This window comes from Phodopus roborovskii, unplaced genomic scaffold, assembly GCF_943737965.1.
Source record: "Phodopus roborovskii unplaced genomic scaffold, PHOROB, whole genome shotgun sequence".
NCBI lineage: Eukaryota > Metazoa > Chordata > Mammalia > Rodentia > Cricetidae > Phodopus > Phodopus roborovskii.
The window spans coordinates 13,389,041-13,415,237 of NW_026125489.1; the positions used below are offsets into that span (position 1 = coordinate 13,389,041).

Consider the following 26,197-nt stretch of genomic DNA (forward strand, 5'->3'; position numbering starts at 1 on the left):
GATTCCTCTTCAGGAAGACTCCAAGGGCTCCAACTCCAGAATCTGACAGCTGAGACATCCTGCCTGGGAAACTGAACAGCTACCAGATTCTCAGCCTTACTGGCACAAGACAGCCAGTGCTGCGGGACCCCCTCAGGCCACATCCTCTAAGCCAGTCTAATCTCCTCTTAATGGCATAGTCTGCCATTTCTGTCCCCTCAGAGAAGCCTGACTAATGCATGACTTATTTCTGAAGACCATGGGAAAGTCCTTTGGGACTACCTCCAAGCTCAAACCCGGATGCCGCCTAACAAGAATCTGCATTTTATAGGTGCTGTGTCACCAAGAAGCAATGACAAGACAGGGTTAAGAACAGAATGGGCTGCAAGCCATATATGGAGAAACCCATTGCGTAAGTTTCATAATGACTTTTGATGTTCTGCTTTCAGACTTCTCAAGATGAAGTCGACTGCTCGGTAAAGCTGCCCATGAAGGAACAGAGTACTGAAGATAGGTAGCTCAGTGGCAGAGCCCTTACCCAGCATAAAGGACCCTGGGCTCAACCTCCAGCACAGGAAAGAAAGAAAAAAAACCTGAGAACCAAGAGGACCCCAGGGCTCTGGGTTCTAGGTCGACCTCAGCCAGAGGGATCATGCAGGCCATCCTTGCTATGATGCTCTGGATGGCTTCTTCTGTTTCTACTTCTTCATATACAGCAGAGACTTTGCCCAGTATAACCAACAAAGACTTCATCCAAGAATGTGTTCAAACTCACAACCAATATCGGTCAAGAGTGAATCCCACAGCCAGGAATATGCTGTACATGGTGAGTTCACTAGCAGTATTTGTAGCACACATCCACCAGAAGCGGCTTGCCTGCATTAAGCTGGCTGTGAATTCTGGGTAGCCCTGAATGGTTTTTTAGTTGGGTTGGTTGGTTGTTTTGCTTGTAACTATGCGCAGTAAAACCCAGGGAGTGATCAGAACCCACACCGTGAAGCCCTTCACCGACCAACTCTGCCTTAAGCAATGTCACAGGCATGATTCAGTTCTTTCTAGATAACTTCCTTTCCCCAGCCATGAGCAACGGACTTCTTTGTCACTTTTTTTCCCCTGTTAATATTTGTGGTGTTTCTTTTGGTTGCCTTTACTCTATCATCATGTACTGTATAGAACAATGGTGGTTTCATTATGTGTTTGATTATACTGATCCCATCCATTGCCCTTTGGCCCTCTCCCCTAATTTTGTGTGGTCTTTGATTTTCTCTAGACTTCACATATAAGAGGGATATGATAACTCACTCTTCCAAGTCTTTGTTTTTTAACATGATGATCTCCGATCCATCCATTTCCTGCAAATGTCCTAATTTTGTTTTTGTACCTCAACAATCCCCCACGGTATGTGTATATATAAACACATATGTACACATATTTCCTTATCCCTTCATCTATTTGTGAACAATTAGATATAATCCATAGCTTGCATATTGTGAATAGTGCCACAATAAATGTCTCTTAAAGTGTGCTAACTTCAATTCCTGGAGATATATGCCCAAAAATGTTATAGCTGAATCACACAGTAGTCTTTAACATTTATGTTTTGGATAACATATATATATATATATATATATATATATATATATATATATACTGACTTCCATAGTAGCTGAACTAATTTTTTGTTTTTTGTTTGTTTGTTTTTGTGTTTTGTTTTGTTTTTCAAGACAGGGTTTTTCTGTAGCTTTGGAGCCTGGCCTGGAACTAGCTCTTGTAGACCAGGCTGGTCTCAACTCACAAAAATCCACCTGCCTCTGCCTCCCGAGTGCTGGGATTAAAGGCGTGTACCAGCACTGCCTGGCTGTGGCTAAACTAATTTACATTCCTATCAGCAGTGTATTAGGGCTTTTCTCCACCCAAGTCTTTGATGCCATTTATTTTCTTAGTTAGATATTGTACTGAATAAGGTAAGATGTGCTCTTAACGTGCTTCCTGTCTGCATCCCCTAATGGCTAAGGATGTTAACCTATGCTTTTGAGGATTCAGTTGGGTTCACTTGTCTGTTTGTTGGTTGTAATTAAAGACATGCACCATTACACCCAATTTTTCTCCCATTCTTTAGTTTGTCACGTCACAGTAATGCCACTACTGTGACCGTGGTTTTTTGTGTTTTTTTTTTTTTGTTGTGTGCTTTGCTTTTTGGCTTTTTGAGATAGGGTTTCTCTATGTAGCCTTCCTTGGATGTCCTAGAACTCGCTTTGTAGACCAGACCAGGTTGGCCAACAAGAGCTACGAACTCAAGAGATTCCCCTGCCTCTGCCACCCAAGTGCCACCACCGCCTGGCTGTGCCCGTGGTGTTTGATGCAGTCTCAATTGTCATGACTGCTGTCACTTCTTACTTCCTGAGCCCCTATTCAGAAAATTATTGCCTATGCATCATATATTGAAACCTTAGCCAAAGTAATCTGTCAAAAGAGAAAGAAATAAAAGCTACAAAGAGGAAAAAGAGGAAGCGAAATGAGGCACGGACTGTGGCAGTTTCAGGTCTCCTCTTAAGGTTTTGATGACCGGTTATACACCGTAAGAACCCTGTTTTCATGCTTCTGTGTGAGCCTATCCGGTTTCCCCAGCCCCATTTGTCTGGTGTCCTCTTCATTAGTCTCTCTTCAGACCTCACTTCTGTTTCTCAAGTCCAGACTGACGATTCCTCTAGCACTGTCATTTTTGCTCAGAAGTCCTTTGGCACATGGAGTCTTTTGTGTTTCTGTGCTCAATTTCTGATTTCGTCTTCTAGCTTTAAGAAGAAAGAATTAGCAGGGAGGTGAATCTGTAAACACTTTTTCAGCGCTACTGGCATTTGAAAATCTCCAAATCTATGAGCATGAACAGCTACCATCCTCTAGTGCAGTAGTTATCAACCTTTCTAATGCTGTGACCCTTGTATTGGGGTGACCCCCCTACATCATAATTGTAATTTTGCTACTGTCAGTAATTGCAACATAAATATCTTATATGCTATGACTTGTTCACCCCTTGGGGCTACTGGTTAATAAGTCCATATCACCTGCAGACACGGATGTTTCTGCTTCTCCCCTCATCAGAGTCTGACCTGATGATGTCCTGTTTCGCCCAAGTTAGCAGGTGGAGATTAGTTAGCTAGCATTATAGGCTGTCAATCCTCCTCAGTTCTTGTCCTCACAGCTCATTTGCCCCTTGGACTCCCCACTGGAGAAGAACCTGGAAGCTGGAGGTAAAATTTAGTAAGCCAGTGGTGTTCACAGATCTGAATGAGCAGAGAAATACAGTTTTGAGGGAGAGATTCCCTTTTTTGACTCCTAAATTGTTTTAATTATTTTTCAGTCTTGGGACCCAGAACTAGCCCGCATTGCAAAAACTTGGGCAAAATTTTGCCAATTTTTACACAACCCACAGCTGAAAACACAGCTGCACCCAAACTTCACTGTACTGGGAGAAAATATCTGGACTGGATCGTTAACCCTCTTTTCAGCATCCTCGGCCATCACAGACTGGTACAACGAAATTGAGTACTATGACTGCAGCACTAAGAGAAGCTCAGATGGCTGTGGCCATTACACTCAGGTAGGTGAAATCACCACCTTAAAGGCAGAGAACTGAACTTGGTGCTGAGAAAATATAGTGAGCTGGTGTGATTATAAATGTGAAAGAAAATGTACTTGGAGACTTAGTTACATGGATAAAGTCACGTATGAGAGACATCATTCTAATCAGTACTAGACACTCATACGAGATACAACCTATATACATTACTTAAAGCCTTGCAATATATTGGATAAGTGAATCTGAATTCTTCTCACTGGCTTAGTGGCTTCAGGGAAAGATCATAAACCCTCCAACTCAATCTGTGGATGTATGGTTGGTGTAGGGATGCTAGAACTGTCTATGTTTGTGGTAAGAACAGGACAGGCCTTTCAGCTTACAAAGGTAAACACCATACTCATTTACAAAACAGTTATTGAGAATTACAACCCCCACCCCATACTTGGGAATTCCTGAACATTCTCCCATGGTGAGGTCCTCCTCCTGCAGGGAGGACAGAATATGGTAGTCTATGATCATGAATTTGGTATTATGTCTATATGAGAGATAAGATCTCGGAAATTAGTTTTCTCATGTCCCAAGTATTGACCCTCTCCCCCGCCCCCCTTGATGTAAAGGGAAAATTTACACATGTAGGGAAGTTTCTGCTGTCTCAGGTCTGTGTGACATGGACTTGGGTTTACTCTTGTTCTGACTCAGGATGAGGGGATACGAGTATGGCTAATAGGTCTGTCATAAAGTGAACCATCTTCTGAATTGCCACATACTTTGCCTGCTCAGTTCTCTAAAATTCAACTAAAGTAACAGGCCTGTTCATATACATTGTACACCTTCTCTACCTGGTTAATTTATCCTAAAGTCTTTTTACTTGATGACAAATCCCATTTTCAAGAACCAAGTCCTGCATCCCTTGCAGTGTGGAACAATGTGTGAGTCCTTGGCTGTGTAGTTTCTGGGTCGTCTTTGCTCATTTGGCCTGTGTCAGTCGCTCCAAATTATACTAGCTCTGCACACATGTGTCTCCCCAAATTGCATACCTATGTCTCCCAAAAGCAGAGGGAGCTAGCCTGAGAGCCAGAAACTATTCCCAACCATATCCTGCCTTCCCTCCCTCGCTCCTGTTTCTCCTTAGTCACACCTCCAAGAGTGTACCCCAATAAAGTATGAGCACATAGGCTAATATCTGAGTATGTGAAATCTGGACCAACACCTGTTGGTTTGGAAGCACTTAGCAAAGATTGGAGTGCAGGATCCAGTTTTATAATGATGGTGTTAGAGGATTCTGACATTATCTTGGCTACAATTCCTGTTTCGTCCTTTAAAGAGACCTTGGAGTGGTCCTTTTCAGCTTCCTGCTGGAAAGTTACCAAAAGTTGGGATTGTAACCTCTACTTACCTCCCCACTTTATGAAAATCAAGCTGTTTACATATGTGGCCCAATGATAGCTGTTAACAGAGTATGAGGCACAAGTTCAGATTATCTTTCTGTGAACAGTGTAGTATTTATTGACATGCTAATTCAACACTTATGTTCAGACTAGCAAGTTTTTATGTTTGTTTAAAAGATTCACTGATGGGAAAGTTCCACATTACATTGGATCCAAGTTGATAATCCTGCCCTGGCACCGTGTGATCCTGGCTTGCTTCTTTGATTACTATGTAAAGAAACAGGATTAACTCTATGGCCCAGGCTGGCCTGGGATGCACTATGTAGCCCAGATAGGCCTTGAATTCACAGTGAGGAGTTTCCTGTTTCAGTTTCCCTGGTTCTTGGATTATCGTTGCGAGGCACCATATCCAGTTAAACCCAGCTTTGAAAACCACCAGAGTTGAGATCGGCAAGGTCTCCTAGAGGTCTGAAGCACTGTTGGGAAGTGGTGAACACTTTACATAGGTGTGGTACAGGCAAAGGAAGATGAGTCATGGGGGTGTTCACTTGAAATCAATATTTGGACTTTACCCTCTTCTCTCTTTGGTTTCCTGTACATCACAAGGTGTGACTAGTTTCCATGATCATCACAGATCTAAAGGCACGATGACAACACATCTTGAGGTCATGACCTAGAACACACTGAGATCATGACCTAGAACACACTCAGACCATGACCTAGAACATGCCTTCCCTCTGATATTTGGCCTCCATGACTAACAGCTAACACACCAACTAAAGCAGGAGCACCTGGAGGGGAGGTATAAGAGCACCAGTGTTTGTCACTTTGTAAGTCTGATGGGCACAGAATTCTGCACCTTTAGAGCGTCCCAGATAAAATCAGTCACAACTAAAATGAATAAAATTGAAAATTTCAAAATAACAAAAGTGATTAGAAAGTCAAAGTACAAGGGTCACATTGGCCAAACAATGTTTAATGTCTCAACAGGAAGTCCAAGGCGCCTCGTTGCCTGTCTAGACTGGAGCTCCCTTCGTGAAACTCTGGCTTCAGATACTTAAGACAGTTGTTCCTCAGGGAGCACTCCTTTTCAGGAGAAGGGACTCTCGCTAAAGGAGGGCAGGGAACTGCTGCTTGTCTCTGAGATTCTAGGAACAGCCTTTATAGACTCTACCAGCTCCCCAAGCAAGGGGAAGTCAGACTGCAAAGGACAGGTCCTCCTACCCACATGACTGCATTCCATGAAGCCCTTAGGTGATCTCCGATCCCATCCTTGCCTGGCTTGGTTTCCCTCCCTCCTCCCCTCCACTCCTTCATCGGGCAGTGATAATTTGATTTTTCCTGCAGCCAGAGTGGCCACTGTTGCAGTTCTGTGAATTTGTCTTCTCCATCCTGGGCTCACACAGGACTCTGCTCCAAGCTTACAGACAAGATGTCTGTGGCCCCCAGCTCAACTCCATTTCCTGACAGAACGGTCCTGTGCCATGTATTAGAACCACTGATAGTGACCAGAGACCTATGCAACAGTTCCCATGGGTGCCTCTATATCTGATTGTTGCAGGCCCCAGGCTACTCACCTTTGTGCCCACATATTTAGCACAACTCTTCGGCACAAAATGGCTTGATAATTATGGTTTTAAAATTTCAAAGGTAAATTTTGTGTCACTGTAAGAAGAGTTAAATGGTTTATCTTCGAGGGCTAGTTAGGTTCTCAAATGTTTTCAGTAGTCTTTGATACTGATCATTCTTAGTCAAAATGAGCCATGTAATATATGAGAATTTGTGGGAAATGAAGAGGTAGAATGTTTCATTGAAAAGGCATGCTGGCACACACCTTTAATCCCAGCAGTAAGGAGGCAGAGGCAGGTGAATCTGAGTTTGAGGCCAAGCTGGTCTACAGAGTGAGTGCCAGGACATGCTCCAAAGCTACAAAGAGAAACCCTGTCTTGAGAGAGAAAGAAGGAAGCAGAAAGGACCACTGAAGGTGTTTAATATGTTTATTAAAACTAGGTCTGGAGTTCCCTTGAGGTCTGAACCCAGCTTCACAGCCCAGCTGCCTTCTTGGGAGACAGCTCTGGTTTCCATTTCCTCGACATCAGGACCGCATATCACTGCTTTGCTGTCGGTTACTTAACCGACATGTATTTCCTTAACCCAGGGTTGCAGTTACCCTTTTGTTTCTATTATCTTTGCCTATACGCTTTGATTTAGCCTGCATTCTCCAGATTTCTATCTCTGAAGTTACTCCATCCTCTGAACTGTAGATGGTTAAGCCCAGCATCTATGCCGGTCTTTACTGGGATGCCTCATAGGTGGCTCAAAACAAACATGTTCTTTTGTTTTGTTTTGTTTTTTATTTAATTTATTATTTTACATGTCGATCCCAGTTCCCTCTCCCTCCCTCCCTGCCCTTCCTTCTCTCACTCACTTTTACCCTCTCTGCCCTCTCACAAGCACCCTAACCACCCTCCCCTCTCATCCCCCCACCCCAATTCCATATGTAGGGCAATGCCATCCAGGTGGGATCATGTAGATCTGACAGGTCATGTGAAGTAGGGACTAGGGCTTCTCTGTCTCTAGGTTAAGGCAGTTATCCCTCCATGGGGGATGTGTCTGCAAGGCCCTTTTGTGCACCAGGAATACATCCTGGTTCCACTGTCTGAGGTCCCTTAGGCTGCTCGGTCCTTCTGGCTGAGACCCATATTCAGGGGGCCTGAGTCAGTCCCATGCTGGATTCTCAGCTATCAGTCTGGGGCCCATTAGCTCCTCCTTGTTCAGGTCAGCTATATCTCTGTGTTTCTGCAGCTTGGTCTTGTCCTCTCCATCTGCATCTGGGTTCTAGTTTGACTCAGTGTTTATGTATGGGTGTTTGCTTCTATTTCCAACAGGTATTAGATGAGGGCTGTATGGATAAGTTAGTTGTTGATTCCACTATCCGGGAAGGGCATTTGTGGTAGCCTTTCCACGGAAGCTCAAATTGTTAGTTGGCGGCAGTATTGTAGGTCTCTAGACCTTTCTTTGGGTTCAATTTTCTTTAAAACCAATATTGGCTCCCTCTTTTATGTTCTCTCCTCTCTCTCTCTCTCTCTCTCTCTCTCTCTCTGTCTGTCTCTGTCTCTATGTCTCTCTCTCTCTCTCTCTCTCTCTCTCTCTCTCTCTCCTGTCTTCTATTCCTACCCGGACTCAATCTTCCTAGTCGCACATGTTTTCCTCTCCTCCCCCTCCCTTTCTCCTACCTCTCTCTCCATTCACTGCCCCCCCCCCACTTCACCTGAGCTCTGGGGGACTTGTCTCTTCCCACTTCTGTGAGGGACTTTATATGAATCTCTTAGAATACACCTTGTATCCTAGTTCCTTTGGTGTGAATTATAGGCTGGTGATCCTTTGCTCTAGGTCTAAAATCCATATATGATTGAGTACATACTATGTTCCTCTTTTTGTGACTGGGTTACCTCATTCAGGATGGTTCCAAGTGCCATCCATTTGCCTGTGAATTTCATGATACCATTATTTTTTTCTGCAGAGTAGTATTCCATTGTGTAGATGTGCCACATCTTCATTAACCATTCTTCAATTGAGGGGCATCTAGGTTGCTTCCAGGTTCTTGCTATTACAAATAATGCTGCTATGAACATAGTTGAACAGATGTCTTTGTTGCATGGATGTGAATCCTTTGGGTATATGCCTAAGAGGGGGATTGCCAGGTCCTGTGGTAAACTAATTCCCATTTTCCTGAGGAACCGCCATACTGATCTCCAAAATGGCTGTATGAGTTTGTACTCCCACCAGCAGTGGAGGAGTGTTCCCTTTCTCCACATCCTCTCCAGCATAAGCTGTCATTGGTGTTTCTAATTTTAGCCATTCTGGCAGGAGTAAGATGGTATCTCAAAGTTGTTTTGATTTGCATTTTCCTGATAGCTAAGGATGTTGAGCACTCTGTCTTTCAGCCTTTTTGATTTCCTCTATTGAGAATTCTTTCTTCAGTTCTGTACCCCATTTTTTAATAGGGTTATTTGGTCCCTAGATGCTGAAAAGCCTTCGAAAAAATTCAACACCCTTTCATGATAAAGGTCTTGGAGAGATCAGGGATAACAGGAACATGCCTAAACATAATACGAGCAATATACAGCAAACCAACTGCCAACATCAAACTGGAGAGAAACTTAAGCCAATTCCTCTAAAATCAGGAACAAGACAAGGCTGCATTCTCTCTCTCCATATCTCTTCAATATCGTACTAGAAGTTCTAGGAAAGCTATAAAACAACAAAAGGAGATCAAGGGGATCCAAATTGGAAAGGAAGAAGTCAAACTGTCTCTATTTGCAGATGATATGATAGTTTACATAAGTGACCCAATAAACTCTACCAGGGAACTCCTACAGCTGATACACATCTTCAGCAAACTAGCAGGATACAAGATATACTCAAAAAAAATCAGTAGCCCTACTTTTTTCAGACAAAGAGACAAAGAAAGAAATCAAACAAGCATCACCCTTTACAATAGCCACAAGCAACAAAGTATCTTGGGGTAACGCTTACCAAACAAGTAAAAGACCTATATAATATGAACTTTGTGGCTCTAAAGAAAGAAGATACCAGCAAATGGAAATATCTCCCATGCTCTTGGATAGGTAGGATAAACATAGTAAAAAATGGCAATCTTGCCAAAAGCAATCTACAGATTCAATGCAATCCGCATTAAAATCCCACCACAATTCTACACTGACCTTGAAGGAACAATACTCAACTTTATATGGAAAAACAAAAGACCCAGGATAGCCAAAACAACTCTATACAATAAAAGAACTTCAGGAGGCATCAGCATTCCTGACTTTAAGCTCTACTACAGATCTATAGTTCTGAAAACAGCCTGGTATTGGCACAAAACTAGACAAGTAGACCAATGTAATCTAGTTGAAAATCCTGATATTAACCCACACACCTATGAACACCTGACCGTCGACAAAAAGCTAAAATTATACAATGGGGCGAGGACAGCATCTTCAACAAATGGTGCTGGCACAATTGGATGAGGGTGTATAGAAGACTGCAGATAGACCCATGTCTGTTGCCATGCACAAAACTTTGATCCAAATGGATCAAAGACCTCAACATCATAGCCACATTGAACCTCTTAGAAGAGAAAGTAGGAGGTACCCTTGAACAAATTGGTATAAGAGACCGCTTCCTGAATATAACTCTTGGGGCACAGACACTGAGAGCAACAATTAATAAATGGGACCTCTTCAAACTTAGAAGCTTCTGTAAGGCAAAGGACACAGTCGACAAGACCAAACGGCAGCCCACAGACTGGGAAATGATTTTCACCAATCCTATATCCGACAAAGGGCCAATCTCCAAAATATACAAAGAATTCATGAAACTAGTCAACAAACATGTTCTAAACAGAACCCTCTTCCCAAGTTCCTACCCACCTTGCTTGTTTTCTGTCTTAATAACTATCATTTGGGTTCCAAACCCAAATGCTTCCCCCATATAAAACAAAATCGAATGTTTTGAGCTACATCTATGAGTCATGAACTCCACAGGTTTCCATGTGTTCTTTCTCAAACCCTGCCGAGACGGTCTCAAGAATTGCTGCCTCCTCCCCTTGGTTCTTCTCAGTTCATTTCCTAAGTACCAAGTGGACCTTGTTAGATAGCCAGAAAGAGTATTGCCCTTACCCAGCAGAACTCCTTCAGTCTGTCCCTCTCTCTTGTGCATCCACTTTGCCTTTTTTTTTTTTTTTTTTTATGCCACTCTAACATGCTGAGCAACTAGCATCCTGGGAACCTTTATCTCCAAGAATGGATGTTGTCCATTATCCATGTCTTCTGATGTTTATTCTCAAGTCTACATCCTCATCCCCTGAATCTCAGTTCAAAGGTCACTTAGTAGGTCTTTCCTCCCATCAAGCACTCAATTGGGTTACCCTATTTCATTTCATTGTAGTATCTTTCTGCAAGAAGCATGCCTTACTGCAGTGGTTCTCGGCCTTCCTAATGCTTCAGCCTTTAATTCAGTTCCTCATGTGATGGTGACCCCCCCCCAACCATACCATTATTTCATTGCTACTTCATAACTGTAACTTTGCCGCTGTTACGAATCATAATGTAAATATCTGATGATGCATGATCTGATATGCGACCCCAAAGAGGTCATGACCCACAAATTGACAACTTCTAGGTTGGAGTAAGCATTGAAGAAAACAGTGTCGAGCACACAGGGTTGCTTTCCAATGCAAGGAAGAACAATGCTTGCCCACTTTCACTCAAGCATCCAAGGTGATCAACAACCAGGTGATCCTTTGCTGTTCTATTAGGAGCAGGCTCCACCTGAATTTCCTCCAAATCCCTGAACTTTGTCTCTCAGTGAATAGAACTCATCCTTATGAAAGAGACCCCATGTACTTTGTAACTTCCATCAATAGAATCCATCCTTCTGCTTATTACAATTCCTCCTTCTAGGCCCTAGCTCTGAGCTGCGTTTAGCAGCTAATAGACGTCACTCTTACTGCAAAGGGCACAGGTGCTTTGCTACTTTGCAAGGGAGTTTCAATGTAGTCATCCCTGAAGCTTTGTTATGAGAACTGTCATGTAGGGACACTCCCCCAGTTTGTCTGTGTTTAAATGTGAAGGAACATTAAAACATGGGATCAGACTTTCTAGTAGTTTTGATCCAGTCTGATTGACCAAATTTGGCTGTAGCTAGTTTTCACTCTCCGGCCGTGATACCTGCAAAGACCTTTGGCAGCTTTCCACTGTTATCTTGCCATGTACGTGTTTATTTTCTACATGCATCCATAAACTGAGATTATAATTTGGGATTTGTTTCCACAGAAATTTTGAAGTGTCTAAAATTTCCCTAGTAGCCATGTGTTGGTAGTGAATGCCTTTAGTCCCCACACTTGGGAGGCAGAGGTGGGTGGATCTGAGTTCGAGGCTAGCCTGGTCTACAAAGCAAGTTCCAGGACAGCCTCCAAAGCAATACAGATAAACCCTGTCTCAAAAAAACATAAAAGTTGTACAACTAGAGTGGCTATAATTACGAAGACTATGAAGGCTTGGTGATGATCAAATATTCCTTTCTATGGTAAGAAATTCTCTTGTACTTTCAGGTTGTTTGGGCAGATACTTACAAGGTTGGCTGTGCAGTGCAGTTTTGCCCTAGAGTTTCTCACTTTTCAAGCCTTTCTAATGGAGCATATTTTATATGCAACTATGGACCAGGGTAAGTGCCTGAATTTAATTCTAAAAATATGTTACTACAGTATTCATCCTGAATATAGAAAATATATAAAGAAAAAAGTCTCAAGGCCTCTAAATTCTCTACCCAGAGAACTCACTCCATTAATATTATACATTTTTCCTGTCCATGTATGTGAGTGTGCATGTGCACACATAGGTTCTTAACACTACAAAAGCAGAGACAGTTTGTCCGCTCTGGAAATGAGAAAAGCAATTCAGGGTTTTACTCTGTGTGTGTGTGTGTGTGTGTGTGTGTGTGTGTGTGTGTGTGTGTATGTGAATCGTACCTACTCAGAAACCTGTGGTCAGGCCAGAAGTAGATGTCTTGCAGCTTGGTTCTAGTAATTATAAAAACAATGGTAGATAATGCCAAGTCATTCTATGTGTGAACACTGTGTTTCATGTGTTAGCTCACTGTTGGTTGTATCCTTTTTGTGCAGGATGCATGCTATTTCATGCATGTCTTCCCATGTTTCTTGAGAATTGCCTTGTGTCCTAATTTGTAGTCAGTGTTGGAGAAAGTCCCACGGGCTATTGAGAAGAACGTGTATCCTTCTTTAGTGTCTGGATACAGTGCTCTGTAAGCATCTATTATATTCCATTCAACTTAGTTTTTGTCTGTATGGCCTAGGGGATGAGAGTGGCGTATAGAAACTCCCCATCATCACTGTTTGGGCCAATAATGTGATTTTTAGATCCATCCCTGTTTATTCTGTAAAACTGGGTGGTATTTGGGGGTTTTGGTTTTTAAAACTGTAATATCCTCTTGGTGGGTTTTTCCCTTAATGAATATGAAGTATCCTTCCCTATCCTGATTAGTTTTGGAGTGTATTGTGTCCTATAATAAAATAGCTATGTCTGTTGGATTTTTAGTTATTTGCTTAGAAGACCTTTTCCCATCCTTTTATTCTAAGGTGTGCTATACTTTTCACAAAACAATGGATTACGTTTACTGATTTAACCTGCAGATAGTCTTTAGCTTTTGCTAGCAATTTAGAGAATTTGATTTCTTACCAGTGTTCATTAATTTCTGTTGTGGTGGTTCCTCAGATTTCTCTTGGCTAAGTGTTCTAGGATTGTTTATCTGTGGTGTCCTCTTGCATGTGTTTAGTCTTCTCTTTGGACTAGCGCATCTCTTGCAGTATCCTGTGTAAAGCTGGCTTAGTGGACATTCAGGCCAAGCTTTTCTCCTTGGATTAGAACTGACAATTTTGTTGGGTATAGTAGTCTGGGTCAGCGTCTTTGCTCTTTCAGAATTTGTAGAACATCAGTCTGGGCTAATCTGGCTTTCAAGGTCTCCAATGAAAAGTCAGGTGTTCTGTTGAAGGGTCTGCCTCTCTGTGCAACTTGGCCTTTTTCTCTTCGGGCTTTCTCATTTCTGTACATAGTTTAAAGTTATCATGTCATGAATTTCCTCTTTCTTTTTTTTTTTTAAATTTTGGTTCTATTTATGTGGTGTTCTGTATACCTCCTGCACCTTGATAATACAAACTTTAAAATTAAGAAATCTGATTTTTTTTTTTTTTTCTGTGCTGTTGACCTGGGTTTCTTTTCTTCTATACGTATTTTAGGATTGGTCTTTTCATGGTGTCTCAGATTTCCTGGATGTTTTGTCCCCGATTTTTTTTTTTTTTTTTTTTTAAACATTTTCTTTTAACTCTTCCTCTTGAAGCAGTCAGTGTGTGAGGCTTTCCTCTGCACTATCTGTTTTCACTTCTGGGCTTTTCTTTTTTTCTACACTTCTGGGCTTTTCATTTCACATTTCATTCCAGTTTGGCTTTCCTTCAGAGTTTTTATTTCTTAAATTTTATTTTTAAATGTCTCTATTTTATTCAAATGTTGTCAGGGTCTTCATTCAGACATTTACTTATATCCACTTTTTTGAAACCCTTGAACCTATTTATAATTTTAAAGTCCTTATCCTTGGGCATTGGCTAAGTTGATTTTCAGGAAATTTTACTTTGGTGTTATTGGATTCTTGAGGAGACATAGTTGATAATTCATGCTTTTTTTGCAAAGGGACACGGGCATTGAGTGTTAGTTGGTGGCATTTGTATGGATAGATATGAGTTAAATTTTTTTCCTGGATGTTTGGATCTTGTCAGGTTATGGACCAACCTCATGATCCTTGAGTTTTCAGTCTTAGGACCATTTTGGGGTCCTGGTTCAACCTAGCAATGGGTGGGGTAGCTGACGGTTGTATGGGCAGGTGGATGGACTGACTGACTCATAGATCCATAACTGGGATTCTCGATGGCACTCCCTGACATTCTAGAGCTCTGCTGGTTAGGTGGCTGATGGTCAGGAGGGTGACTTGTCTCTAGCAAGCAATTTTTTTTAGCAGAAATTCTGGTTTGAATACCACAGTCCCAAACTGGCATAGTCATTGGGGTAGCTGATAGGTGGATGGGCTGGGAAGAGGAGCCTGGCTCTTGAGGTCTCCCGATGGAGTTCCAGCCGAGAACTGAGTGGGGTGGCTGATGGCTGGGGTGAGGAAGGGGACTAGCTCTGGGGTCCCTTACTGGGGTTTGAGCCCAGCAGTGGGTGAGGTAATAGGCAGAAAGAGGGGTTCTGGGTCAGGATCTGCCTGGTCCCTGCTTGTTGCAGCTGATGGGTTGACTGTTAAGAAGATGGAGACTTAGCTCTGAGGTCTCTAACTAGAGTTCAGGACTGGACTTAATGTGAATAGCCAGTAGGTGGTGGGAAGATAGAATATAGAAAATTACTTTTTCTTTTCTTTTTCATCTTTCATAAGTAGTGATTAAAACTCACCCGACGAAATTGTTGAGTCATATGTTCTTTTGTGGATCACATAGTCTATCTAATTCTGTTGGGTGATTTTCTTAGTGACTTAGAGTAGTTGCTTATATTTTAGAGCTTTAAACCTTTGCCATATGTACCCATTTTCCTTTGCTTTGCTGCCCTGAATTTTACTAGGGTTACTGCACTGGAATCTGCCTCCCCAGTGCTGGGATTAAAGGTGTGTGCCACCAACACTCTGCGAAAAGTTACTACTTTGGTTTTCATGAACCTCCACTGAAATTAACATTTCCTTTCATTATGAAGATGTAAGGCCCTAATTTCAGGGGCCTCATGGGCCAATGGAAGAGCCCCGCGACACAAACACCAACTCCAGGGGATGCAACAAGCAAGAGGTGTTTATCGAACAAGTGCGCACTTGGGTGATCGCAATCTCGGGGAAAGCTGCACACCCACCACAGAGTTCAGGCTCCTTTTTATGGAGACAACCCACAAATCAGCATACATGCATGGGGCACAAGGTGATTGACCTCATGTTTGAGAGATCACCCAGGTGTGACCTGTTTCTCATAGGAAAAACCACAGAATGAGTTGGAAAGACCCCAGACTGTCCGTTGGCCAGGTGTGACCCAGACAGGGCTGGTCATCTGGAACCATTTGGTCCAGGGTTGGGACCTATTTCTTTGTTGTGGGCCAAATCTTGTGAGAAACTTATCCCTTTTTTTCTTTGCAAACTAAAGTCTTCCGTACTCTGGCTTTCTCTTAGCTGTACATTGAGAACCTTCAGTTATTCCACAAAGGTTTGATGATTCAGTAACTAGCCCTATTTAGCAAGATCAGCCTAGCATATAACCACTAGCCCCATCACCGTAGTAACCTTTCTTGGTCTCATAATTCCTGATCTTTCCACCCATGCCCATGTCCATTCTTTGTGATTTTCTATATTCTGCTTGCAAGAATTATTTTTCTTACCTGTTTCCTACATCCTTGCTCTGAAACTCAAATCTCTCAATCTGGTTTATAATTCCTCCTGTCTCAGGATTCCTCACCTGCCAGGTAGTGACATGAGGAGCATGGGGGTTAGGAGCTGCACAGAAGCTTAGGGATGTTAGGTTTAAGAGCATGAAAATCATTAAAAAGGTTTCTTTGAGAGTCTTGAGTGGGTTTTGGGTGCGTTGAAGCTGCCATGATTCTGCTCCTTCTGGGTCAGAAGGTGGGGCTGGCTTCATGTCCCCAGGCAGCAATCCCATCGACTTTTACAGCCATTGGGGTTGTCAGGAGCAAGGTGTAAGGTCCTTTTCAGCGGAGCTCCAATGTCTTGGATTGGTGTCTCTTACACTTGGACCCTACGGGAGGGGGTGAGGCTTGGCCGGTGGTCCTTTTTTCTTGATAGACCGCAGCCAAGACCCTCCAAATCTGCTCCTGAATTGTTTGCAGCGCTTGCAAGTGTGCCTGTGGGGTTGGGGTATTGGCCTAAGCAGATACATCAGAATCAACAAATCTAGTGGTTGGAGGTGGTCCCCCATATAGGACTTCAAATGGTGTGAGTTCATGGGGCCCCGGGGGTGTTCCTTGCTCAATAGAGAGCCATTGGAAGGAGTTGAACCCAGTCCCTAGTGCCAGTCTCCAGTGCTAATTTTGTCAGGGTCTCTTTGATTGTTGTGTTTATTCTATTTGTCTTGAACTCTGGGGTGTATAGGCACGATGTAATTTCCAATCAAGCCCCAGTAATTTGGCCACCAGTTGACTTACCTGGTAGACAAAAGCGGGCCCGTTGTCCTACCCTATTACCTTAGGCAGCTGAACCGGGGAAAAACTTCTTCCAGTATCTTGACTACTATTTGAGCCGTTTCTCTCTTGGAGGGGAAAGCTTCAACCCACATGAAAATGTCTATAAAAACTAGCAAATACCTGTTAGCATACATGCCAGGCTTGGTCTCTGTAAAGCCAACTTCCCAACATGGGTCAGGTCGATGGCCTCTGGCTCAGACACCCTCTGGTAGTTTTAGTCTCCCTGAATTGACCTTGGCCCAGAGGACACAATTGCTGACAACTTGCTGTGGAGGGGAGTCTATATAGGGTATATGGAAAAAGAGTTTCTCTCTGGCTAAAAGGTGGTCAGTTTTTTCTTACCCAAATGAGTCAGTTTGTCGAGTTAGTAAGCAACGTCTTAGCCTCACTGGGGGAGGACTAGTTTTCCTTGGAATCTCCATTCCTGGGGTTTTGGAGTCATATTTTGCACCTATCTTGCTCAGGACAGCTAGGTCTCCGGCTGAGTACTTGGAACTGAGGCTGTGTTGGGTGGGCCGTTCAGGTTCCTCAGTCTGCAAGGTAGGATCTGAGGTCCGAGTGCAGCTTCCTTAGCAGTCTCATCCAATAGGGAGTTCCCCTTGGCAATGGGATGATCACTTCATTGATGGCCCAGACAATCTACTCAGTCTCTTAGGCAGGAATAGGGCTTGTAGCAAATCCAGTATTTCGGTTTTGTTTTTTATCTCCCTTCTTCCAGAAGCCAGTAATCCTCTCCTTCTGTAAATTTCCCCTGGGTGAGTGCTATGAGTTCAGCTCACTGTGCAGATGTGCCAGGCAGCATCGTGCTGCCAACACTTTTAGATCCCCAGCTTTTAGATCACCTTCTTGTAGGAAACTGCTCCAGGCTGTGAACCAGGTTGTGTCCAGCAGAGGCTGATCAGTCAGATCTGGGCGTGTTCCATGGCCTTCAGCCAGTACTTGCTTGTAACCAGGAGGGACCTTCTCTTCATGACCTGGGTCCCGCAGGAGGGTGGCAGGGTTCAAGGAGGTTACTGGCCCAAATTGTATTATTTCTGGAGCCAATTGCAGAGTCTGGTAGTGGGCCATGCGTGCATTTGAGAGCCAGCGGTCAGGAGGCTGGAGGACTATAGTCTCTACTGTACGGGGTGCCTTCTGTCTCGTATGGGACTTTCTTGCCTCCCTGTCTGTAGATTGGGCTGCACTACAGTGGCCAAGATTCTGCTTAGTTCCTTAGTCCATTTTCTGTCTCGATTTTTCTTTTTCTTCTTCTTAACTTTTTTTCCTTTTTCCTCCTGTATCTTTTTAAGCCTGCCTCCATCAATCTCTCTAGATATGCTGCAGGGGTTTCTTCCCCTCCCTGGATAACTGCTCTTACCTTGGCCAAATTGGTTGGGTGTCCCTGGTGCCCCTGAGACCTGCAAGGAGAATCTGGGGATAAAGACTGGGCTGTTCCCTAATGGCAGGTGTGGCATACTTCCAATCAAGTCTATTCAGCAGGAAAGGGGCATGAATCTCATTAGGGAGCTGGGTGGAGGCAGGGCCCCGTTTCGCCCTGGCACATTTTCCATGCTTCTGGGATAAATTTCTGTTTCTCTTCTGTAGTAAGGAGATTCTGGGGGAGTTGTTGGAAGAGGGATTCTGAGTTGTACCCCCTGTTTGTCTCCATGTGGCAGAGGCTGGGGCACACTGGGGGGCCTGGGCCAGAGGAGGGGGAGGATTAGACAGAACAGTGGCAGCTTAGGGAGTCGTAGAGGCAAGGCCAGCTGCAGGCATGGCTCAGGTGGCCAGGCTCATGGAGAGGGGCAGGGTGTGAGGGCCCTCAACTTGGCTCCGCTTGCCTCACTCACTGCCACCTCCGCCTGCCGGACTCTGTCCCCTTGGCTGCTCTCTCAGGGCGATGCCAGGACTGCCCAGCAGGGAGCTGTACGGAAGGAAGTGGGGACGGTCAAGGGGGTGGCTGAAGGGCTGGACCCAGGGAGATGGATTTCGGGCTAGGTCCTCCCTGGTGACAATGTAGGCCACCTGGGGTGCCCATGAGGTCCAGTGTCAAAAACACTGTCCTTGAGCTGTAGAATTACAGAGATTAAAAGTATCGTGCCTAGGCCATCCAATGTTGAAGGTGGCCATTTGGAACTGCAAAGTGTCTGCCACTCTGTCTTCTTGACAGTGACAGGTTTGTGAGTGGCTTGCTCCCTGACATCCTTCCAGTGATCTAAAGTGAGAGTCAAAGGAGTCATTAGTTGCTGTCCCCTAGCGGACTGATGGTGTAAGACAAAGAACACAAATAGACTGACAGTAACAACACAAAGACCTACAATCAGGCCAGAGGCTGCATGGTTATGGATTGGCGCCAAACCAAAAGTAAAATGTCAGAAGTGTGTGGGGATCAGAATCCACTGCTCCCGAGGATGAGGACTGCCCCCTCACTCTCACCCACCCAGATCGCACTTGGAGCATCCTCCTGGGCCGGACTCAGAGGTCTCCTGGCTCGTCAGCTCACCTCTTGAGTCTCTACAAAGCCTGTACAGGTACAGATGGACAAACATGAAACATGAATCTAAATGTGCTGGCCGGACTTACCTCCTTCTGGTCTTGGTAATGGGCAGGGGCCTCTCCGACCTCCTGGCTGGCTCGCCTAATGTAAGATCCTAATTTCTGGGTTCTGATTGACCGATGCTAGAGCCCCACGACACAAACACCAAAACCAGGAGATGCAACAAGCAAGAGGTATTTATTGAAGTAGTGCGCACTTGGGTGACAGCAATCTCGGGGAAAGCTGCACACACCTCAAAGGTTCTGGGCGCTTTTTATACAGAATAACCACAAATCGGCATACATGCATGGGGCACAAGGTGATTGACCTCATGTTTGAGATCACCCAGGTGTGACTTGTTTTTCTTCAAGGGAAAAACCACAGAATGACTTGGAAAGTCCCCAGACTGTCCATTGGCCAGGTGTGACCCAGACAGGGCTGGTCATCTGGAACCATTTGGTCCAAGGTTGGGACCTATTTCTTTGTTGTGGGCCAAATCTTGTGAGAAACTTCTTATCCCTTTTCTTTGCAAACTAAAGTCTTCCATACTCTGGCTTTCTCTTAGCTGTACATTTAGAGCCTTCAGTTATTCCACAAAGGTTTGATGATTCAGTAACTAGCCCTATTTAGCAAGATCAGCCTAGCATATAACCACTAGCCCCATCACCGTAGTAACCTTTCTTGTTCTCATAATTCCTGATCTTTCCACCCATGCCCATGTCCATTCCTTGTGATTTTCTATATTCTGCTTGCAAGAACTATTTTTCTTACCTGTTTCCTACATCCTTGCTCTGCAATCTAAAGTCTTTCAAAGAGTCATTGTCATTTTAGCCATAACTGATTTTTGTATAATCAGTACCTTTACCTCTGAGGACAATGGATGTTCTTACAACATATACTCTATTTACTACAGATACTAAGTAGTTAATGCTCAGTGTTATGAGTAAGGATTTCCCTCTGGTCTTGTCCCTCTGTGGTGCCAGCCCCAAATAACACACAGAGAAGCTGTATTAGATATAAAGCTGTAGGCCAATTACTAGTTTCTTACTGGCTTCCTCTGTCTTCATTATCAACCCGTTTCTATTCATCTAAGTACTTCCACATTGTCTTATCTTACCAGAGAGAGGGGCTGGCATTCTTCTCTCTCCATCCTCCATCTTGGGTCTCCTCCCTACTACTTCCTCCCTCTCCTAGTCTCCTCGTCCTGCCTATCTTCCTTTCCTATTTGCCAACAGTGCATTATTCATTAACCAATACAAGAAACATATTTACAGAATGATATTCCCCATCATCTCCTCTTTTCGGTCTAAATGAAAAGGGTTTTAATCTTAGCATAGCAAAATATACCACACAGCAGTTATCAAATAAGAATCAGTTACTATTTAGTTCCTTAACATTTAGTAAGATTTAAAGAAAATATTCTATCTTTGTGTGTCTAAAGTCTGTCGAGTGCTATCGCCTTGCCTGCAAGAACGACGCTCAACAACAGGATTCTTCTGCAGCTATGTTTATTGCGCGGCTCATTACAGCAAGTTGAGGGAAGACCCCCGAGGAGGAAAAAGGGCTCTGCTTATATATGCTCAGAGGAGTCGTGTCCATTACTGACAGGTGCAGCCCGCAACGCTCGTAACGGTCACCCCATGACGTGGATCGCGCATCTGCGCCTTGCTGGCTTATGGACAGGAAACCGGCGCCATCTTCGGGAATGGCACCGGTGGCTCTCTACAAAAGTCTATGTAACTTTTCTTTAATCCTAACTAAGGAAAACTATAGCCATAGCTATTTGTCTTAAACTCCCTCAAAGACTTCAAAAGGAACTCAAGAAATGAGACATCTCTCCTGGTCAGTTACCCGAAGTTCTTCTGTAATGTTCCATCTTCAGCCTGTAGGCCATAGTGTGGTCTGGCAGACTCTTCAGCAAAGTAGGAAACATTAAACTGTCTTCTTGTATTGGCAGTTTGTCTGTCACTTTTGTCTGTGTCCTGCAGACTGTCTGGCAGACTCTTTCATGAAGCAGGAACCCTGTAGAAATGTCCATCTTGTATCAGCAGTCACTTTTCTGTGGGTCCTGCATAAAGTCAAACAATCCAGATAAGCAGTATCTTGCCCAAATAGCTAGTCTTGCTATATTGGAAGCAAACTTCATAGTTTTCAATGCCCATCTTCCTTTCTGATGCAGGTGGTGTTGCCAGGAGCAGTTGTGCCTCATTGTTAAGAAAAACCCTAAACCATTTTAAATGCCATATTCTGTAGGTCTATGAAAGGTTTGAAGAATGCCTATTTATATCAAATACATCTCTGTATATCTAGAAATCCTAACTATAAGTTTTGACTATTATAGTTAACTATAGTCTGTACTAAGTTATACATTTTTAAATGAGCTATATAAACACAATACAAGAGGAGAAATATACATATCACAAAATTGACCTTAAATTTCTATCAATAAATGAAAACCCATTCCAAAACAAAGTATTCATTTCTATACCATAATTCTTTTTACCTTTAAAAAGATTGGTTGTGGTCATTAACCAGTTATAACCAACCCCATTTAAATGAAAACAAACATAAGTAATATTTGGGAATTAGGGTGTCTTTCTTTCCAAACTGCTTCCTGCTGGTAGGGGGGCACTGTCATGGGAATCCTAAGAAATCCTGGCTGTAGTGGTCTGCAAGGCTGCCTTGTCCCAGCAATTTTGAATGTAGGATCACCTGGGACATTGTTTCAGGGGGTCTTGCTTGATCAAACCACATTAGACTAGAAGGAATCCACAACTTTTTATTTTCTATGGAAACAAAAATAGAAATGCTTTTTCCCCAGTAACCTGTCCTTGAACTTAAATTTTGAAGTCAGAGCAATTTTAAAAATATATAAGTTGAATTAATCCAGCAGCATTTCTTTTAACAGTTATTTCTTCAGCAGCCAAACGATACACAGACAATATATTACCATACAGTATCCAGATTCCATCTTTGCGTGGCTTTTTTATTACTCTATTTCTTCTACTTCTATTTTTTCATACTTTGAAATAGGGTTTCTCTATGTAACTTATCTGTCTGGAATTAACCCTGTATGCCAGGTTTACTTTGAAATCAGATCTGCTTGACTCTGTCTCCCAAGTGCTAGAATTAAAGGTGTATGCCATCATGCCTAGCTACTGTCTTTTTTAAACCATTGTATCCTGTTTTTCTCTCCCAAACCTACATGTATTTTAAAACACACTGTAAAGCTTTAGAGGTTTTTCTTAATCTGAATCTGTCTTTACTGTAAATATTTATCTTTTCTGGCCACGAGTCTTACATCTGCTAAACATTGCTGAAATGAAACCCACAGCTGTTTTAGCCATGATCTATCAAAGATAGCAGTGGGTACCTTTACCGCCGGAACTGAGAGCTATGCTCAATGCCTTGGTCTATGCTGCCATCCAGCAGCACATTGCAGGCTTGGAGATGTGGTCACTGTCATTGCCAGCTCTCATACCCACCATTCAGTTGTTAGCAGAGCTCTTTAAAAGCCTTGAGGTTTTTTGCCGCTTATGCTGAGTCAGGAAATCTCCCTTAAAGAAGCCACACAAGTCTCTGTCTCTAGTAAAATAGTCTGAAAGACCTGCAGAGCATGGACCTTTAGGCTCCCACTCAGGAAAGGTGACACCCCAAATAATTCACAAGAAGCGGTCTCAATGCAAATAGAATGAGGATTTTTTATTCCAAGTGCATTGGGGTTCACAGTCATATGTCACGCAGGGTAGAGGACTGAGGACCCCAAGGGCAGACTTAAGATAGCTAACAAGGCCAGTTTCAAAGCTAGCCTGTTATTTTCACTAGGCCTAAAAGCAAGGTCATGGGACAGTTCCAAACTTGGATGGTTAATAAGGTTTCCTAGGTTAGAGATGTCATAGAGTACACATTTTTTATAAGACGGGATTGTTTAGCACACTGGCAAGGTTAGGGGGTTTTCTTTCTCTAGGACCAGTGGGCTCAGTGGCCTTGTCCTTAAGATAATGGGGGGGGGGGCAGGGAGAATATACTCTCCAGCCAGGGAGTTATCTGTATCTATTGGCAGAGGCACTTGTTCTTTCTAGTTTTCCCTTCTTGCCATGAGTCCTGTCTCTTTTAGTTATTAATTTTCTTTGTAGCCAGGATGACCCATAACAATTCCCAGACTGTTGTTATGGATAACATTCTTCAGAAACTAGGTGGTTAGGAATTTCCAGAAACCGGTCATCGTGACCAAGCTATTTGATGTGTTTTTGTTTTTTGTTTTTTGAGCTTTGCATGCAGCGAGGGTGATTTTTAAATACATGCTAATGGACTTTTTCTAAATTTCTAACTTTTAGTGGTCATTAGAGTTAGGCTGTAATTTCATCCTTTCAAGTCTGAGAAAAATGCTGTTACCTAGAAACCTTGCTTTTCTATTGTTTCTAAAACCCTTTAAGCTTTTAAGTTCTAAGTGGAGGTTCTTCGGTCTGAGTTGGATGCCATTATGTTATGAGTAAGGGTTTCCCTGCAGGCCTGGCCCCACCCCCACGCCAGCCCCAAATACTACACAGAGACTCTGTATTAGAATTCTGTTGGCCAGTTACTTGTTGGCTAGCTCTGTCTTAAATATTAACTCATTTCTGTTAACCTGTTTCCACATAGTCTCATCTTACTGGAGAGAAGGGCTGGGCTTCTACTCTCAGTCCTCCATCTTGGATCTCCTTCCTACTTCCTCTTCCTCCTAGTCTCCTCGTCCCTCCTATCTTCCTTTCCTATTGGCCAACAGTGCTTTATTCATTAACCCATACGAGAAACAAATTTACAGAATGACATCTCCCATCAGCTCAGGCCAACTTTGAAACTATTATTTGAACCCCTGATAGATCTTATTTTGTGGGGTGGGGTGTAGACGCACATGTGTACAGTTCACATGTATGTGTTGGTATGCATGTTTTTTTTAAAGATTTGTTCATGTGTTTGAGTGTTTTACTTGCATGTTTATGTGTACCACATATGTACCTGGTGCCTTCAGAGGTCAGAAGAGGGTGTCAGATCCTTAGAACCCAAGGTCAGGAGTCTTGGGATTGTTGCATGAGCCAACATATAGGTGCTGAGAACTGAACCCACATCCTCTGAAAGAGCAGGGCCTTATAATAACTGAACCATCTCTCCAGTCCCTATCCCCCATACACAACACACACACACACACACACACACACACACACACACACACACACACACACACTTGTTTGAGATATTACTGGGAGCTGGGGCTCACTGATGAGGCTAGGCTGGCCAGCTAGTGAGTTCCAGAGACCCACAGACCTGACTCCCCAAAGCTGGAAGTTCAAGCAGTTTTAGTAGGAGTTAGGGAAGGAACATGGGGGTCTCTGCATGGCAGTCAATTTACTGAGCTTGCCCCATCCCCTTAGATCTTTTATTACAAGTAATTATCAGTTACTATTCATATCACATTTTTATATGCAAATGGATTGTCTCTAATTTTCTCATCTTTTTCTTTTGGAGGTCATTACCCCAGCCCAATACTGTATCTTGTAAAAAACTATGGTGACCTGGTCCATTAAAAAATATATACATAGAGTCTAATTGTTTTTCTAGGATAGGCAGTGTTTGCATGGAAGTAATCATATAGGGTTAAGTAGAAAAGCCCAACATAAGACATTTCTAGATTTCTTCCTGACTCAGATATGTAAATTGAGATCTTTGGCTAGTTATTAATCTACCAGATCTTCAGTTTCTTCATCTGCTAAACAGAAACAAATAATTCATCCTCAGAATTATCATAGTTAAATGAGATGGTATAAATTATACAAAGTTCATAGACACAAAGAAATAACATGAACCCTCCCTTCCCCTTGCTTCCATCCCTTTGCATTTTATTAGCCTTCTGAATCTTCATCCATCTTGTTATTCTAGACGTGGTCAAGCCCAATTATGTTGGGGCCTCTAACAAGTCTTCTGTTCTACAGAGGGAACTACCCAACGTGGCCGTATAAGCAAGGACCCACTTGCAGTGAATGCCCAAAAGGTGACAGTTGTCTCAACAAACTCTGCAGTAAGTATAACAAACTTTCCATAGAATTGAGGTAGAGCTGTTTTCTAGAGAGCTGTAACTGTTCTTAACCATGCACTGTTCTAGGGCCAAGAATAAGCTTGCCTGAGTTTTTGATGTTCATTTCAATGTCTTTAAGATGTCTGTTTTCTCATGGTATGAAGGGAACCTGGAGCCAAAGCAGTTACGGCTTTTGTTCTTTGGTGCCTCACGGATACACGAGTGTTTAGGAGGGAGCGGGATAGTCGTCCAAGCTTCACCGTAGGAAACTGGTTAGGCAGTGTGTTGTATACACGATTCCCAAGGCCCCTTCCAGTAAATCACTCCCCCACTCCCCATGTAAACACTAAACTTTTCAGGTATGAAATTGGTGAGACCGATTTTTCTCCCAATGCATCTTTTTGTTTTTTTACTCCTACATGGCAGCCTCATCAGGAAACCCAGTAACTTGCACCATGTGCAGTCATTTCTTCTCAGAACCAAGGCGCTAAAGTGCTAGCCTAATTAACATACAGTTCTAGCTCTGAGCCCCTGGCCATGGCTCTGTACCCGTTTCCTCAACACTAAAACATTCAACATTGGCACCTCAGAGGGAGTGTAGGCATCCAATGAACTGTCACTATCTGCCACGATACAAAAATGCTACTGGTATTAGAACCTTCAGAGGTCTAACTTGAGGTGGTGTCTATACTTGCCAAACCTGAGGCTATAGTTCAATAATGAAAACCTCTGAACTCAAATGAGAAAGACACACACATGTGATTCATACGAGACCATTTACTTTAGATGACTCAATCTTTGGGTTGTCACTAATTTTTTTCTATGTGCAAAACTCAATTTATACACTTTTCAAATATAAATGCTGACCTGTTAGAAAACATACTTCTT

General features: G+C 43.1%; 1 protein-coding gene across 1 annotated transcript in view; it reads left to right on the plus strand.

Annotated features, from left to right (window-relative positions):
- Glipr1 (GLI pathogenesis related 1) overlaps positions 1-26,197 on the plus strand; it is a 27,557-nt gene continuing 1,360 nt past the window's right edge. The window contains exons 1-4 of the mRNA XM_051176257.1: positions 1-805; positions 3,338-3,577; positions 12,062-12,174; positions 25,227-25,312. Of these exons, the coding sequence (XP_051032214.1) occupies positions 632-805; positions 3,338-3,577; positions 12,062-12,174; positions 25,227-25,312 (613 nt within the window). The 5' untranslated portion in view covers positions 1-631. The remainder of the gene's footprint in view (positions 806-3,337; positions 3,578-12,061; positions 12,175-25,226; positions 25,313-26,197) is intronic.